This window comes from Tursiops truncatus, chromosome X, assembly GCF_011762595.2.
Source record: "Tursiops truncatus isolate mTurTru1 chromosome X, mTurTru1.mat.Y, whole genome shotgun sequence".
NCBI lineage: Eukaryota > Metazoa > Chordata > Mammalia > Artiodactyla > Delphinidae > Tursiops > Tursiops truncatus.
In genome coordinates, this window is record NC_047055.1 from 24,777,711 (window position 1) to 24,793,308 (window position 15,598).

The following is a 15,598-nucleotide window of genomic DNA, read 5'->3' on the forward strand; positions in this document are numbered from 1 at the left end:
TTTCCTTACAACTAACCATTTACTACTAACAATCCATTCCTCAACTGATTTTTGTTTCTATCCTTATTAAGTCCCATTCTTCACTAACCTTTCACATTATCCATTGGTGTCTTTAAATCTCCACAGCCCCTTTTCTTAATGATTCACAGCCAGTAAAAAGAATAATGTAGATCTCTATTTACTGACTTGGAAAGAGATTCACAATAAATAGGATAATACAGTCCTATATAATGAGTATGTGTGTGTTTGTGTGCGCATAGAGAAAAGTCTATAACAGCACTATTCAGAAGAGATAGGGACTTCCCTGGTGGGGCAGTGGTTAAGAATCTGCCTGCCAATGGAAGGGACTCGGGTTCGATCCCTGGTCCAGGAAGATCCCACATGCTGCAGAGCAACTAAGCCCGTGTATCACAACTACTGAGCCTGCGCTCTACAGCCTGTGAGCCACAACTACTGAGGCTCGCACGCCTAGAGCCCGTGCTCCGCAACAAGAGAAGCCACCACAATGAGAAGCCCATGCGCCGCAACAAGCCACCACAATGAGAAGCCCATGCGCCACAACGAAGAGTAGCCCCCGCTCGTCGCAACGAGAGAAAGCCCGTGCACAGCAACGAAGACCCAACTCAGCCAAAAATAAATTAAAAAAACAAAACAAAACAAAAAAACCCCAATGCCTTCTTTAAAAAAAAAACAAATCCCATTTAACTCAATATATGCAAACTTTTGTTATTTCAACATGTAATCAATACTTAAAAAGTTGAGATATTTTACATTTTTTCCCTACTAAATTCAGTGTATATGCTCACAGCACATCTCAGTTTGGACTAGCTACTTTCAAGTGCCCAACAGCCACCTATGGCTACTGGCTGTCATAACGGACAGCACAGATCTGGAAGGATACACACTGAATTGTCCACAGTGTTTTTCTTCGGAAGGAGGGACTGGCCGGGGAGAGCAGAGGTAAGAAATGAGGGATTTTTTACTTTTACCTTTTATTACATTCACAATGAACATTTCTATTTTATAATAAAAAATAATAAAAACTGATGTCAATTGACAGACCCCCCTCTACCATTACTCTAGATGCCCACTAAGAGAACTAACCTTTCCTCTGATAGCAAATCTAATTCCTCTGACTAAAATCTAATTCATCTGCTATTCCTCAAACCCGCCCCCTTCTTCGTGACCCCAATCCCTAAACAATAATCTCTTCACTCTTCACATTTCTATAGCTTCTCACCACGTTTAGTCTCTTCTCACCACCACTATTCAAAGGCTAAGGAAGACTTAACCACTCACTCATGTTTCATGATGTTCAGCTGTGGGAGGGTCTGATTTGGGACCACAAAACTCATTCGTGCGCAGATGTCCTTATAATCCTGATTCCTTCTCTCAAAGTCCTCCACGTGGGCAGCCAAGTGGGAATCGACAACGCAAAAGGTAGTGTTGTGAAATACAAATCTCACAGCTACCCCACCTTTGTTTCCCTGTTAGCAAGAGTAATGATCCACAGTTAGTACAAAGATGCAACTAGCACCTGAACTTCACATGGACATAAATCATAATTGAGCTCATTTCCGAAGTAACTCACCATCTTCCCCATGATTCCAGTCCCAACTGTTTCTGTAGCAACATCACGGATATATCGCCACTGATCCTTTCTGGCAAATATCAGGAGCATCATCCCAACGAGGCGGACCAGTTGAACCTATGAGTCGCAGGGAATTAGAAGAGGTTCATGTTAATACCACTCTTTGCCACATATCGAATTCCCACAACTAATTTTCCACCAAGAAGATATAACCATGCCCTAATCTGAATCCAAATCCTCTAATTTCCCAGTGGGCCTCATAAAGAGAAAACAAAACTTCTCTGGGAAAGCTTTAATCTGGCTCTGACCAGTAGGAGTTAAAAGTCTTTGGAGACAACGAGTACACTCAGCTCTAGATTCATTATTTTAATCACTTTTTAGCCTACCGTGAGTAGGCAGCATTAAAAATTCGAATAATAATGACAAAGCCTCTATCCCAGCTTGTTCCTTTTGCCTCTTCTTCCTAGTTTCTTATTTACAATTTCCTAAGAAATTAAAATGTATAAAATAACACTCCTTTTTACTTTTAAGTCTGTGAACTAGAAATATGTCTGAAATGTGTATTAGTCTATACGAGAGGAATAACATCTTCAGGAGTCTTATCACCTATATCAGCTGCTAGAAGATGCAGATGAAAATTACTTAGACAAATGACTCCTTTTAAAGGGCTTGGTATGGTAGCCTCATAATTAAAATAACTCTTCTGGTAGCCTCTACCACGTGCCTTCTAGAGACCAACAAATTGGGCCACCTTGCTAAAGTCAACTCTATTCTTGACTTACAACCAAGTTTCGAGCTCACTGAAATTCCACAACACTCCTGTTCTTGCTCCAATTCCAAAGCTTGCCCTATGCACCCACATGCTTCAAACTGCTTTTCTGTAAAGCATCCAGTTCTGACCATGTCAGCAAACAATTTCAATCTTAAACTCTCATTGCAAAAATCACTTATCTTATGTGTCATCATTTGAGTTAATTACTGCTATGAGGACAATAAAATTCTTCTTTTCTCCTAAAAACTACCTAAGCAATGAAACTATAAGATCGGGAAACTTAGGGAATTCTTTTTCTAGGAAATAGGAATAAAAAGGATTAGTCTGCCCTATTCCAGTATTACACATGGGGAAGAATTCAATTAAACCACTCTTTTGGAACAAGCTATAGATAACAGAGTAACTTCTAGTGAGTTCTACTTAGTTGTATACTAAAAAAGATAATTCAATGCGGCTTACTTTCTTATACTTGGCTTTGGAATGCAAACCCCTCTCCACAGCCAAGGACCACTCTTGTTCCTTCACAGATTCAAAGTAGAAAAAGGCTTCTGTGCTCAAGTCCAGCTCTTGGAATCTGAGAAAACAAGAGGATGTCGGATCTACACACATCCCATAATTATCTCTGACTACCTCCTGTCCCATTTTCTGAGACATTAGATGAAACAGTGCGGAAAAGATAAATTTTAGAGAACTGCTCTATTGACTCAGGTGATCAGTAAGGACAAGTAGTTTTCTTTTCAAAAGACTCCCCGCCACAGGTATATGCACAGGCTATGCAAAACACAAACAAAAAAACCTCCATAAGGGATAACCGTAGAGCTTTGCTTATATATCCTAGAAATAGTCACTGTTAGAATTAACCTCAAATCTCAGTTTCTATGAAGTATATAGTTTTCTATGGGTTTTGAGAGGATTAGATGCTTCCTTACACCAATTCAGGTATCTGTTCCTTTATGATCTCACAAATTTGACCCACAAGTTAACTCTCACATATAGTCTACAGTAGGTTTTTACAAATGGTGGGGGGAAAAAAAGCAAAATGTCACATAAACTAACACCAAACATACAGCCAAAATGAACTTCCAGACGCCATTTTACCCAATGCAGTAGATATCGGGAGGATTCGGATCACAGTTCAGCCAAGGTTCTAGCCCACTGTCTGGAGACTGGCCATTCACGTTCCATGTTCCAACAAAGAACCTAATACATGATTCCAAAACATAATTTAAAAACAAAGGTCAAGTGTGGATGGTCACAATAAGCAACATAATTTCTCAAACTGTTTTGCCACACACACACACAAAACCCTCTTGCCTGTAGAAGACAAAGGCAGTGGGCTTATTCTCTCCAAAGTTTACATCAGGTAAACCTACAGAAAGGAACCAAGTCTCTATTTAAAAAACACAAGTTTAATTGCTCTACCACATTTCCTTCCTATTACATTCCATCCAAACTCATATCTGAAGGGAGAGCTTGTGGATGGGAAAGAGGTATCTTCATGCTATAAGGATGTCTAACATGGATAACTATTCCATAAGGAGTTGTAGTTAAATCCAAAAACTCACTTCCCGAAGGATTACAAGGACATCTGTGTAGGAAATTCTGTTGAGACAGATATAGTATTAAGGGGGAAAGCAGAAGGGAAAACTCATGACTGTCTTAACTGTTTACATACAAATATAAGCATCACGGGAAATCTGAAGATCTGGAGGTTTCAGCATAGGGATATAGTCATGACTGAATTAGAATAAATGAGGCATAATGGGATAGCAGATGGGACTGGAATCTTGGACTAAAAGGGTACATGCTGTTCGAAAATAACAAAGGAAAGCGTTGCTGCTTTGAACATCGGGATACACGACACACACCACACGTAGTGAGTCCAGAAAAGAGGATATCACCAAGATGAAATGAAAAATATAATAGAGGAAAGAATCGAAGATAGACCTCCCAATCAAGATGCTTGGGTGAAACTTCCTTCAGTTAACTTCCCAAAGTAGGTAAATTAAAGTCTAGTGGTAATGGCGGACTTAATTTTCCAATATTGGCAAGAAGAAATTCAGCAGGTCAGATAGATAAACACACTTGCTTATGGAATGTACTAGGAGACAATTCTCTAGTACTTGTGAGCTTGACTTGGTTCTCTAAGAGTGGATAGAAAGGTTAGTAGAGGTGGTATCATTAGTAATTAGAAAATCCAAGGGAAATTGTAGCACTGGCATTATTTTGGATATGTACGTTATTGACCAGCATAAAGACAGGGGCTTGAATCAGCTCACCATTCTCTTCTTTATGCTTTTATTCTGAATTAAGCTAATTAAACTAATACCTTAAATACCCAAAGACCATTTTTTCCTATATGTACTAACGTTTAGCCTCAGTAAGTAGAAGAGAGACTAACCTGAAAGTCTGAATGTTGACATATTCTTTCTCTCGCTTTGCCAGGATGTGTTTGATGAGACCCTCCCGCTGCCCAGACTGGGTGTTTGGTACAAAGAGCTTCCGCATGGTATTGGTCACCTTGGGCTGTTCCTTGTTAGAAGCTTCCTTTTCACGTGGAAGCCTAGCAAATAAATGAGGAATTCAAAAGTGAAATTGCCTTAAACAATTCCCATGTGTGTCTCACACGTGGGAAATCTGTTTCAACATAGGACTTACATTCTATTCACTGAAGACGGTGGGGGTGGCGGTTCCCGATGAACCCCTGTAGGCTGATTCTGCAAATTTATTCTCTTGTCCAAATTCAAAGATGAAAAATTATCCTCAAATCCAAGAAGCCCTGAAGGACACAGAACCCAGAGTGGAAGGGGGGAAAGATAACATCCAACTTATCCAGGATTGATAGGACTTTGCTTTGATCAGCGGTTTTGGTTTGATCACTATTTGCTCAGTGGCGTTACCAAACAGAAAGGTGTAAGAGTAGTGATAACGTAGATTGGGGGAAGAAGCACATCTGTCCCTGAAGCACTGACATATTAACTAGAATGACAGTAAGTTACGTTAACTTGGAACGTGAATAATAAGAGCTAGTCTTTACAGAAGACTTTTAGCACAATGCCTGGTTGATAGTAAAGAGCTATATCATTATCTCACTTAATTGTCACAAAGACCTCATGAGGTAGGTGCTATTAAAAATCTTCCTATGTTACAGAAAAAGAAACAGAAGCTCAGAGTTGTCAAAGTAATTGGACCAAGGTCATATAACTAGTAAGTCAGAGAACGGGGATTCAAACCCAGGTAGTCTGGCTCCAGAGCCTGCACTTTTTACCCCTCTGCTAAGCTGGCACTGAAAGAGCTAATGTGCCACAGAAAGGATCAGGAGTGAACGTGAGTCAGTGGGTACGGACTTGATAAAACCACTCCATAGGAGAAGGTATCTGACACTGACATTAATCCACATTATCTTATCTGCCCAGATAAAATCTATTGACTCTGCAATAATCATAGCAACCAGGGAAAAAAAGAATCTTTTCAGTACCTGAAAAAACAGAGTTGTCCTCAGTGTCTAATTTCTGGTACCAGCTGGATGAGTCCTTTTGCTCTGGAACAAGAAGTTGTGACTGCGCTGGAGAGATAAGGGTCATAGTCAGAATGGAATGACTATTCCATTGAATGGAATATACCATAACCAAAGGCCATTCACTCAGCACTCAAGTGCAGGGGCCAGCGCCATTCTTGAACACAAAGGAAGAGACTAAGAAAATGAGGGCAGCTCTGGGATCATCTGGGACCAAAGGAGGATTACAGTCTGCAGTAAGCTGTCCAAGGAATGAAACTGAAGATTCTGGAAATTGACTCAGTGTCCTTAAAGCTGAATAGACTTATTCCCTAACCTATCCCTGGGGCCATTCCTGAAGAAAAAAAAAAATCGCCTATCAAGGCTCTAGGGGTGAGGTACTTTGCTAATGGCCACTTGCCTCTGTACAGCATGTCCCATGCAAGTAGTAGAAAGAAAACTGCTGAGGCTTGAGTTACCTTCCTGAGCAGCAAGGACCTCTGAGAGGAACTTCAGACAGCGTTCCTCATCAGGGATTTCAAAGCGGCGCTCTCTGGTCCAGTCCCCCTGAATCCGAATTTTGCAGCCACCTAAAAAGAATGGAAATCCATGTACATATAGCTACGGAAAATAATGTTTTCTTGGGATATTTTCAACTTACCAATTTAATAGGAGAAGGTCCAGATTGCAAATATTCCAGACCTCTAACGTGTGAAGCATGCCTATAAGATCAAGGGACTGGGTGTGGTGGTGGTGCTGGGGGTGATGCACAGAGGAAAATCTAGTGAAGGCTGATAAACTGTGTAAGTGAGCAGCCCAATATAGTGATATGGTATGTACTGAAATCACAGTTTCCTACTTTCTGATATATTGCTCAAATGTCACTGTAGGAACCTCCAAAATCTAGCAGAAGATCAATTCCTCAACCACCCTCCTCCCATCTCCTAGCTGGAAATTCCTACCACTTCAAATCCAAATCATATAGTAAGAGTCTCTGAAGTGTGAAGGGAAAAAAGGAAATATGATGTTTTGTTCCTAGGTACAGACTGTACCCAGGCAATTGAATTTATAAGCTAATTAAAAAGAAAAGTATAATGGGATTGGTTTGAATTATTCTGAAAAGAAGCATGTATACCTCATTTACGTCAAGTGAAAAATGTATGTCTTGAATAAACTCACAAAAACAATATAATGACCCATGTCCAGGAGTGGTCTGGTTCAAGTACAGTCAGTTGGAAAACAGTATAATTAGAAGCAAAGTTATCTGGGACTTTAGTTTCTTATGTATATAACATACTGTCTCCCCTTTTCTAATGCCCTCTATTTACCATCAACTGTCTGGATATGGTGACCCAGGAAACCCATGTCCTTGTTTACATTCTTATTTTAACTGATTTATTACATTTATTGCTTTCTCATGGCCCTGGAAACGATAAGCTCCTTAAGGGCAAGAGGCAGGCTGCACATACCGGTTATCCAACACAACACTCTCAATGGTCTCCCAGGGTTGTTTGGGACAGAGGGGCTTCTCAGGACTCAAGACTTCCAAAGCTAAGACCGGGAAAGTCCCAGGCAAACCGGGTCGTCGGTCACTTTATTGATAACAATGACATCAGACTTCACAGACAGAAGGCATTTAATGACTCCCAAACTGGACTCTTTCACACTTGTAAATAACAAAGAGGTGAGAAAATAAAATGAAAATCCTAGTTTCTTATGGTAGAAATCCACTTCTGAACCTTTGACTCTCTCTTTCTTTGCATTTCTTTAAGTTTCTGTATTCACAGATATTTAGTGATCAGAATAAAAGAGATAAACATAGAGGAAAAAATGAAAAAGAAGGCACCCAAGAGGACCAGCAATAAGAAAATTAACGGGGGTGCCTCTGTAAGGTGGAGAAAAAAAGAGGGGGCATGAATAAGGACTGTCAATTAGAGCAGCCTTGAAGATACGATGGGAAAACCTCCTTCAGGGCACAAGTAGTCCTCTCTTTCTCAGATAATTTATATTAAAAGTAGAAAAAAATTTAAAAAGAGCAGTTCCTACCTGATACAGACTTAGAACAAGAACACATATTCTCTCTGTCCCACAATCCTTGAAAGATATATTTTAGCAAATATAAAAAATAAACTGACCCACTTAACGGACAAAAGATTCCAGAAATTGCTTACAAAGTAACACTAGATGCTCTCTCACCACGTTGCATGGGAAAGAGGACAAATTACCCCCACCACGCAACCTTCTACTCTCCTCCCTTCCAGCCCCTCTGGCCTCTTTGTGATCAGCAAACACTCCTCTATCTTCAATTTCTCCTCTGAATACTCCCTGCATCTCTCAGTAGTTCTCAACTAAGCGTGCATTAGAATTACCAGTGGCGCTTTTAGGAAATACTGCCACTTGGGGCCCCATCCCAGGCCAAGAAAACAGAATCTCTAGGGGTGAAGCCCAGGCACTGGGAGTTTCTAAAACACTCCTCCAGGTGGTCTAGTGCATCCAGACTGAAAATCAGAGTCACCTGCAAACTGGCTGGGCCCTGAGACTAGCTCCCGCTGCGGCCCTCTGAACTAGAGGCTATTTATAGCCTTTCACACCCTATGTAATTTAAGACTGATGTCCTTATTTGTCCTAATGCCATCTCCAGACCATTCCCTCTCCTCCTCCCTCATGAAAAATCCCTTCTCCTTTGAGGCTCACCCACTGGGCTATGCCAGCTTCTTCCCTTCCCTCCTCCATGGAATCATGTACCAACTTCCCAGAAACTTCCAAATCCAGGCCTGATTAAGACTTCCTCTCCACTCACAGCCCTGCTTTAACTTTGCGTCCCTGAAAAATTAGCACAGAAAGCTCAGTCAACACCTTCAACTTCCTCATCCAACGACCTTGCCCCTCCACCTCAGCCACCTACTCCCTCAGTCCCTACTAGGGCTGCCTCAGTTCTACCCTGGACCTTTCATCACAGAAACACCATCACCTCATAAATCTCTAACTCAAATATCCCACTCTGAACTGTTACTCCTTCCAGCTTACCTGCTCTTATGGGAACCTCCAGCGCACTGATCCCTCCACTTTCTCAGTATCCATTCACTTCCTCCTGCTTTCACTTCCCTTTTTATCAAACAGATGCCATCGTTTCACTCTGTTGCAAAAACCCAGAACTGCCTTACCACTCTCACTCTGTTTTGGCTAACACCTATCTGGCTAACTCCCAACCCTCAGAAATCAAACTAACTGCCTTCTCTGTACTTATGCCTGAGGGAGTAAAACCACACACACACACACACACACACGCACACACACACGCGCACACACACACGCACACACACATACGTACACGCACACACACACACACACACGCACACACATACATACACACGTGCGCGTACACACACACACACACACACACACACACACACACACACACACACACCATTATAAATTGACTGCTAACCTCAACGGGGCCCTATATGATAGGAAGCAATCTAAGTTTCCATAGTCCACTTGTCTCCCACTACTATTTGGAACCACTATTCACACCTTCTCATTTATCCTCAATCTTTGGATCCCCCTCTTCTCAAGCTCTCTTCTTCATACTTTATGAACTTTACCTCATACCTCAGAGGAAACAGAAGCCATCACATGGAAACCTACCTGTATCTGTACTCATCTTCTCCTTTCTCTTCTGATGCACGAAGGAGGAGTCCTCCTATCAAAGGCCATCTTCTTTTTGAATTGCAACCCCTCAGGTTCTCTCAGGAATCTCACAGTCATTCTCTAGACACCTCCCCCAAGTAGCTTTAACCTCTTCCTCACACAGGCTCCTTCTCATCAGCATTAAAATAAATCATGTTCTAAATCCTCCTCATTTAAAAAACAAAAAACCTTCCTGGACCCCATATCTTCCTCCAACTCCGGTCCACCTCTACATTCCCCCTTTGCAGTCAAGCTTTAAAAGACACACAGTTGCTACCTGCTCACCTGCCATTTCTCTCTTTAATCCACTCCAATATGACTTTGGCTCCTACCACCCCTCTGAAATTGCTTTGTTAAGGTCACCAATAATCTCCATAGTGCTAAATCCAATGGATACTCTTCAGTCATCTTATCAGACCTAGCAGCAGAAATCAACACTTGACCCCTCCTTGAAACAGTCTCTTCCAAAGGCTTCTATGACACCATGCTCATCTAGTTTATCTCTCTCTTTGGTCACTAATTTTAAGTGCCCTTTGAAGCATCTCCTCCTCTATCTGAACTTTAAAAAGTAGAGTGAGTTCAATCTTAAACCTTTTTCTCACTGTGTATCAGCACTGTCCAATAGGACTTTCTGTGATGATGGACATGTTCTTTAACTGCACTGTCCAATATGGTAACCAATGACCCCATGTGGCTAAGGAGTACTTGAGGAGTGCTGAGGAACTGAGAAACTGATTTTCTAATTTCGTTCTAACTAATTTAAATAGGCACATACGACTAGTGGCTATGGTATCTGAGAGCACAGCTCTATATACAGTCACATCATCTCTCATGGTTTCAAATACCCTCTATGTGCTAGAGACCCAGACTTTACTTCTGAGCTTCAGATGCATACATTCAACTGCCAATTTATCACCTACACTCAGATGTCTCAAAGAAATCTCAAAGTAAACATAGCTAAAACTGAATTCGTGACCCCTACCCCAGGAAAACTCATTCCTCCTGCAACGTTCTTATTTCTGCAAATGGTACCACCATCCACATTCATGCCAGAAATCTCGGATTCATCCTTGACACTTCAGCTCACCCCCTGCACCCACACCAACCTCTGTTGATTTAACCTCCAAAAACATTTATCAGATCTGTCCACTTCTCTCCATTCTTACTCTCTAGCTTAAACTACTGAAGGAGGCTCCTAACTGGCACCCAAACATAGGCATAAAATCCTTCATATTCTTTCAATTTTTAAAAATCTGTAAATCCAGATTCCTTATCATGGCTTACGAGACCCTACTGGATCTGGTCCTAGCCTGTCCTACCTTGGTGCCTGAGCCTTATTTCAGGCATCCTGGCCTTCTTTCATTTCAAAGTGTCAAGCTACTTCCCAAATTGGGGCCTTTTCACATGCAGTTCCTTTTACCTGGAATACTCTTCCCCATTTTCACCTGTCTCTTACTTATCCCCTCTGGTCTCAATTTAAATGTCACTTCTTCAAAGAGGCCTTCCCTGAGTACCCTGCCTAATTTAGTTAGCACTCTTATAAACTCTCTGTATTTCTCCTTGATAGCATTTATCAAAACTGCAATTATGGGGAATTCCCTGGCAGTCCAGTGATTAGGATCCTGGGCTTCCACTGCAGAGGGCCTGGGTTTGATCCCTGGTCAGGAAACTGAAATCCCACAAACCACGCGGTGTGGCCAAAATAACCCCCACCAAAACAAACCAAAAAACCCCCCTGCAATGATACGACTATACCTTATCAGTTTAAATTCTGTTTCCTTCACTAAGTTTCATGAAGTACCATGACTACATTGCTTTCTGCTATATCCCCAGAACACAGCGCCTGGCACATGAAAGGTATTCACATGTTTATGGAATGCATTAATGGGTTATAGGCATCTACGTGACACTAGCATCAAACAGCACAGAAGCAAGAACCAAGGCTGGAGGAGCAACCTTACCTATGCTGTTCTCTACTGATTGTGCAGCACTTAGAATAGTGCCTGGCAAATAGAAGGCACTCGACAAATATTTGTTGAATAATGAATAAAAGAGGGTTTAATATTAGGGAATTAGTGTAATACAGTCCATCAATAGGTCAAATAAGGAAGAACAATATAACCATCTCTATAAATACAAAAGACGTTTGATAAAATTCAATATACATTCACCATTTTAAAAACCACACAAACTTGAAATAAATGCAGTTTCTTAACATGGTTTTAAAAAACCCTATCAAATCAATAGGCAACAACATCCTCAACAGTGAAGCACCACTTGAGGCATTCTCACTGAAACCAGGACCTAAACATAAATCATCATCATTATTTCACGTTGATCTCCAAATTCTTGTTGGTGTAATGAGACATGAAGCAAAACTAATAGTTATAGCTACTAGAAAGAGACAAAACTATTATTTGCAGATGACTAGGGCTGTCTATCAAAACCAAAAAAGAAAATAAACAGCCCCCCAAAAATAAAAATAAATTTCTGTAAAGTGGCTGGATAAAAGGTAAATATCTACTGATTCACTTTGTTATACAGAAGAAACTAACACACCATTGTAAAGCAATTATACTCCAATAAAGATGTTAAAAAAAAAGGTAAATATCTAAAATTCAACAGCTGCTCTGTATACTAGTAATAAGCAATTAGAAGATAAGAGAAAAAAGTTTCCACTGACAATAGCAGCAAACAAATAAAATCCATCAAAAAATAGTTAACCTACAAATGTATCATAGCTATGAAGAAACCACAAAATGTTACTGAGAGATATAAAGAGAAACTGAGTAAGTAGAGATAGATATACCATGTTCCTTGACAGTGACTTAATTTTATAAAGGAGTTAATTTAATAAAATTTGGTGCATATCTATGGTGAAATATTAGCCATTAAAAATCATGGTTTTGGAGGAAACAAGATGGCGGAGTAGAAGGACGAGCTCTCACTCCCCTTGCGAGAACACCAGAATGACATCTAGCTGCCGGACAATCATCGACAGGAAGACACTGGAACTCACCAAAAAAGATACCCCACATCCAAAGACAAAGGAGAAGCCACAATGAGATGGTAGGAGGGGTGCAATCACAGTAAAATCAAATCCCGTAACTGGTGGGTGGGTGACTCACAGACTGGCGAACACTTATACCACAGAAGTCCACCCACCAGAGTGAAGGTTCTGAGCCCCACGTCAGGCTTCCCAACCTGGGGGTCCGGCAACGGGAGGAGGAATTCCTAGAGAATCAGACTTTGAAGCCTAGTGGGAACTGACTGCAGGACTTCGACAGGACTGGGGGAAACAGAGACTCCACTCTTGGAGGGCACACACAAAGTAGTGTGCGCATCGGGACCCAGGGGAAGGAGCAGTGACCCTGGGGGAGACTGAACCAGACCTACCTGCTAGTGTTGGAGGGTCTCCTGCAGAGGCGGGGGGTGGCTCTGTTTCACTGTGGGGACAAGGACACTGGCAGCAGAAGTACTAGGAAGTACTCCTTGGCATGAGCCCTCCCAGAGTCTGTCAACCAAAGAGCCCAGGTAGGCTCCAGTGTTGGGTTACCTCAGGCCAAACAACCAACAAGGAGGGAACCCAGCCCCACCCATCAACAGTCAAGTGGATTAAAGTTTTACTGAGCTCTGCCCACCAGAGCAACAGTCAGCTCTACCCACCACCAGTCCCTCCCATCAGGAAACTTGTACAAGCCTCTTAGATAGCCTCATCCACCAGAGGGCAGACAGCAGAAGCAAGAAGAACTACAATCCTGCAGCCTGTGGAACAAAAACCACATTCACAGGAAGACAGACAAGATGAAAAGGCAGAGGGCTATGTACCAGATGAAGGAACAAGATAAAACCCCAGAAAAACAACTAAATGAAGTGGAGATAGGCAACCTTCCAGAAAAAGAATTCAGAATAATGATAGTGAAGATGATCCAGGACCTCAGAAAAAGAATGGAGGCAAAGATCAAGAAGATGCAAGAAATGTTTAAAAAAGACGTAGAAGAATTAAAGAACAAACAAACAGAGATGAACAATACAATAACTGAAATGAAAAATACACTAGAAGGAATCAATAGCAGAATAACTGAGGCAGAAGGGGTGGGGAGGAACAATATAGGGGACAGGGAGCAGGAGGTACAAAGTATTGTAAGATAGGCTCAATATGTATTATACAACACGGGGAATATAGGGAATATTTTGTAATAACTGTAAATGGAAAGTAACTTTAAAAATTGTAAAAAATAAAATAAACTTTTAATTTAAAAAAAGAAGAAATAGATGATCTGAATAGGCCTATATTTATTAATAAAATTGAACCAATAATTAATAAACTTTCAAAACAGAAAGCACTAGGCCCAGATGAATTCTACCAAGTATTTAATACCAATTCTTTACAATCTCTTTCAGAAGATAGAAGCAGAGGAAATACTTCGTAATTCATTGTGTGAGACCAGTGTTACCCTAATACCAAAACCAGACAAAGACATTAGAAGAAAAGTACAGACCAGCATCTCTCATGAGCATAGATGCAAAAATCCTCAACAAAATATTAGCAAATCAAATCCAACAGTGCATAAAATGAATTATACACCACAACCAAGTGGGATTTATCTCAGGTATGCAAAACTGGTTCAACTTTCAAAAATCAGTTATTTAACCCATCACATCAATAGGCTAAAGAGGAAAAATCACATGATCATATCAGTAGATGAAGAAAAAGCATTTGACAAAATCCAACACCCATTCATGATAAAAACTCTCAGTAAACTAAGAATAGAGGGGAAATTTCTTCAACTTTTGTAGAAAGAATATCTACAAAAATCTTATAGCTAACATCACACTTAATGGTGAGAAGCTTGGAGCTTTCCCACTAAGAACAGAAACAAGGCAAGACTTCCCCCTTACCACTGTTTTTTAACATCATAAACTCTAGCAAATGCAACAAGACAAGAAAAGGAAATAATAGGTATACAGATTGGGAAGGAAGAAATAAATTGTCTTTATTCCAGATGACATGATTGTCTATGTAGAAAATCTGAATGCATAGACCAAAAAAAAATAGAAATCCTGGAATTAATAAGCAATTATAGTAGCAAGGTTGCAGGATACAAGGTTAGTATACAAAGTAGTCCATTGTTTTCCTATATACCAGCAATGAATAAGTGGAATTTAAAATTTTAAATGCAATGTCATTTACATTACCACACCAAAAAATGTAAAATTTAGCTATAAATCTAACAAAATATATACAAGATCTATATAAGGAAAACTATAAAACTCTGATGAAAGAAATCAAAGAACTAAATAAATGGAATGATATTCCACGTTCACGTATAGTAAGACTCAATATTGTCAAGATGTTCAGTTCTTCCCAAATTGATCTGCAGATTCAATGTAATCCCAATTAAAACCCCAGTAAGTTATTTTGTGGATATCAACAAATTGATTCTAAAGTTTACGTGGAGAGGCAAAAGACCCAGAATAGTCAGCACAGTATTGAAGGAGAGAAACAAAGTTAGAGAACTGACAGTACCCAACTTCAAGACTTACTATAAAGTAGTCAAGACAGTGTGTTATTGGTTAAAGAACAGACAAGTAGATCAATGGAACAGAATAGAGAGCCCAGGAATAGATCCACATAAATATAGTCAGCTGATCTTTGACAAAGGAGCAAAAGGAATACAATGGAGCAAAAATAGTCTCTTCAACAAATAGTGCTGAAACAAGTGGACATCCACATGCAAAAAAGAAAAAAGAATCTAGACACAGACCTTCAAGAAACTAGCTCAAAATGGATCACAGATCTAAATGTAGAATATAAAACTCCTAGAATATAACATAGGAGAAAATCTAGATGATCTTGGATTTGATGGTGACTTTTTAGATACAACACCAAAGGCACAGTTCATAAAAGGAAGGATTAATAAGCCAGACTGCATTAAAATTAATACTTTCTGTGCTCTGCAAAAGACACTATCAAGAGAATGAAAAGTTGATTCACAGACTGGGAGAAAATATTTGCAAAAGACATATCTGATAAAGGATTGTTATC

At 40.3% G+C, this 15,598-nt stretch overlaps 1 protein-coding gene across 1 annotated transcript; it reads right to left on the reverse strand.

Moving 5' to 3' along the window:
- Positions 1-1,280: 1,280 nt before the first annotated feature.
- On the reverse strand, positions 1,281-9,925 carry LOC117310172 (inositol polyphosphate 5-phosphatase OCRL-like). The gene is made up of 10 exons (XM_033849266.1): positions 9,882-9,925; positions 7,438-7,525; positions 6,339-6,480; positions 5,842-5,928; positions 5,022-5,142; positions 4,765-4,926; positions 3,462-3,563; positions 2,823-2,937; positions 1,592-1,708; positions 1,281-1,487 (listed from the first exon to the last, which is right to left on the reverse strand). The coding sequence occupies exons 1-10, from the start codon at positions 9,923-9,925 to the stop codon at positions 1,296-1,298; spliced, it is 1,170 nt and encodes a 389-aa protein (XP_033705157.1). The 3' UTR covers positions 1,281-1,295.
- Positions 9,926-15,598: the final 5,673 nt, after the last annotated feature.

Coding starts and splice junctions, on each gene's coding strand:
- LOC117310172 (XM_033849266.1), bottom strand. CDS start 9,925: ATGGAGATTATTGGTGACCTTAACAAAGCAATTTCAGAGGGGTG. Junction 5,143..5,841: donor GGACAACTCTGTTTTTTCAG/GTACTGAAAAGA, acceptor TGTGTCCTTCAG/GGCTTCTTGGATTTGAGGAT. Junction 2,938..3,461: donor CCCGATATCTACTGCATTGG/GTAAAATGGCGT, acceptor TTGTTTTCTCAG/ATTCCAAGAGCTGGACTTGA.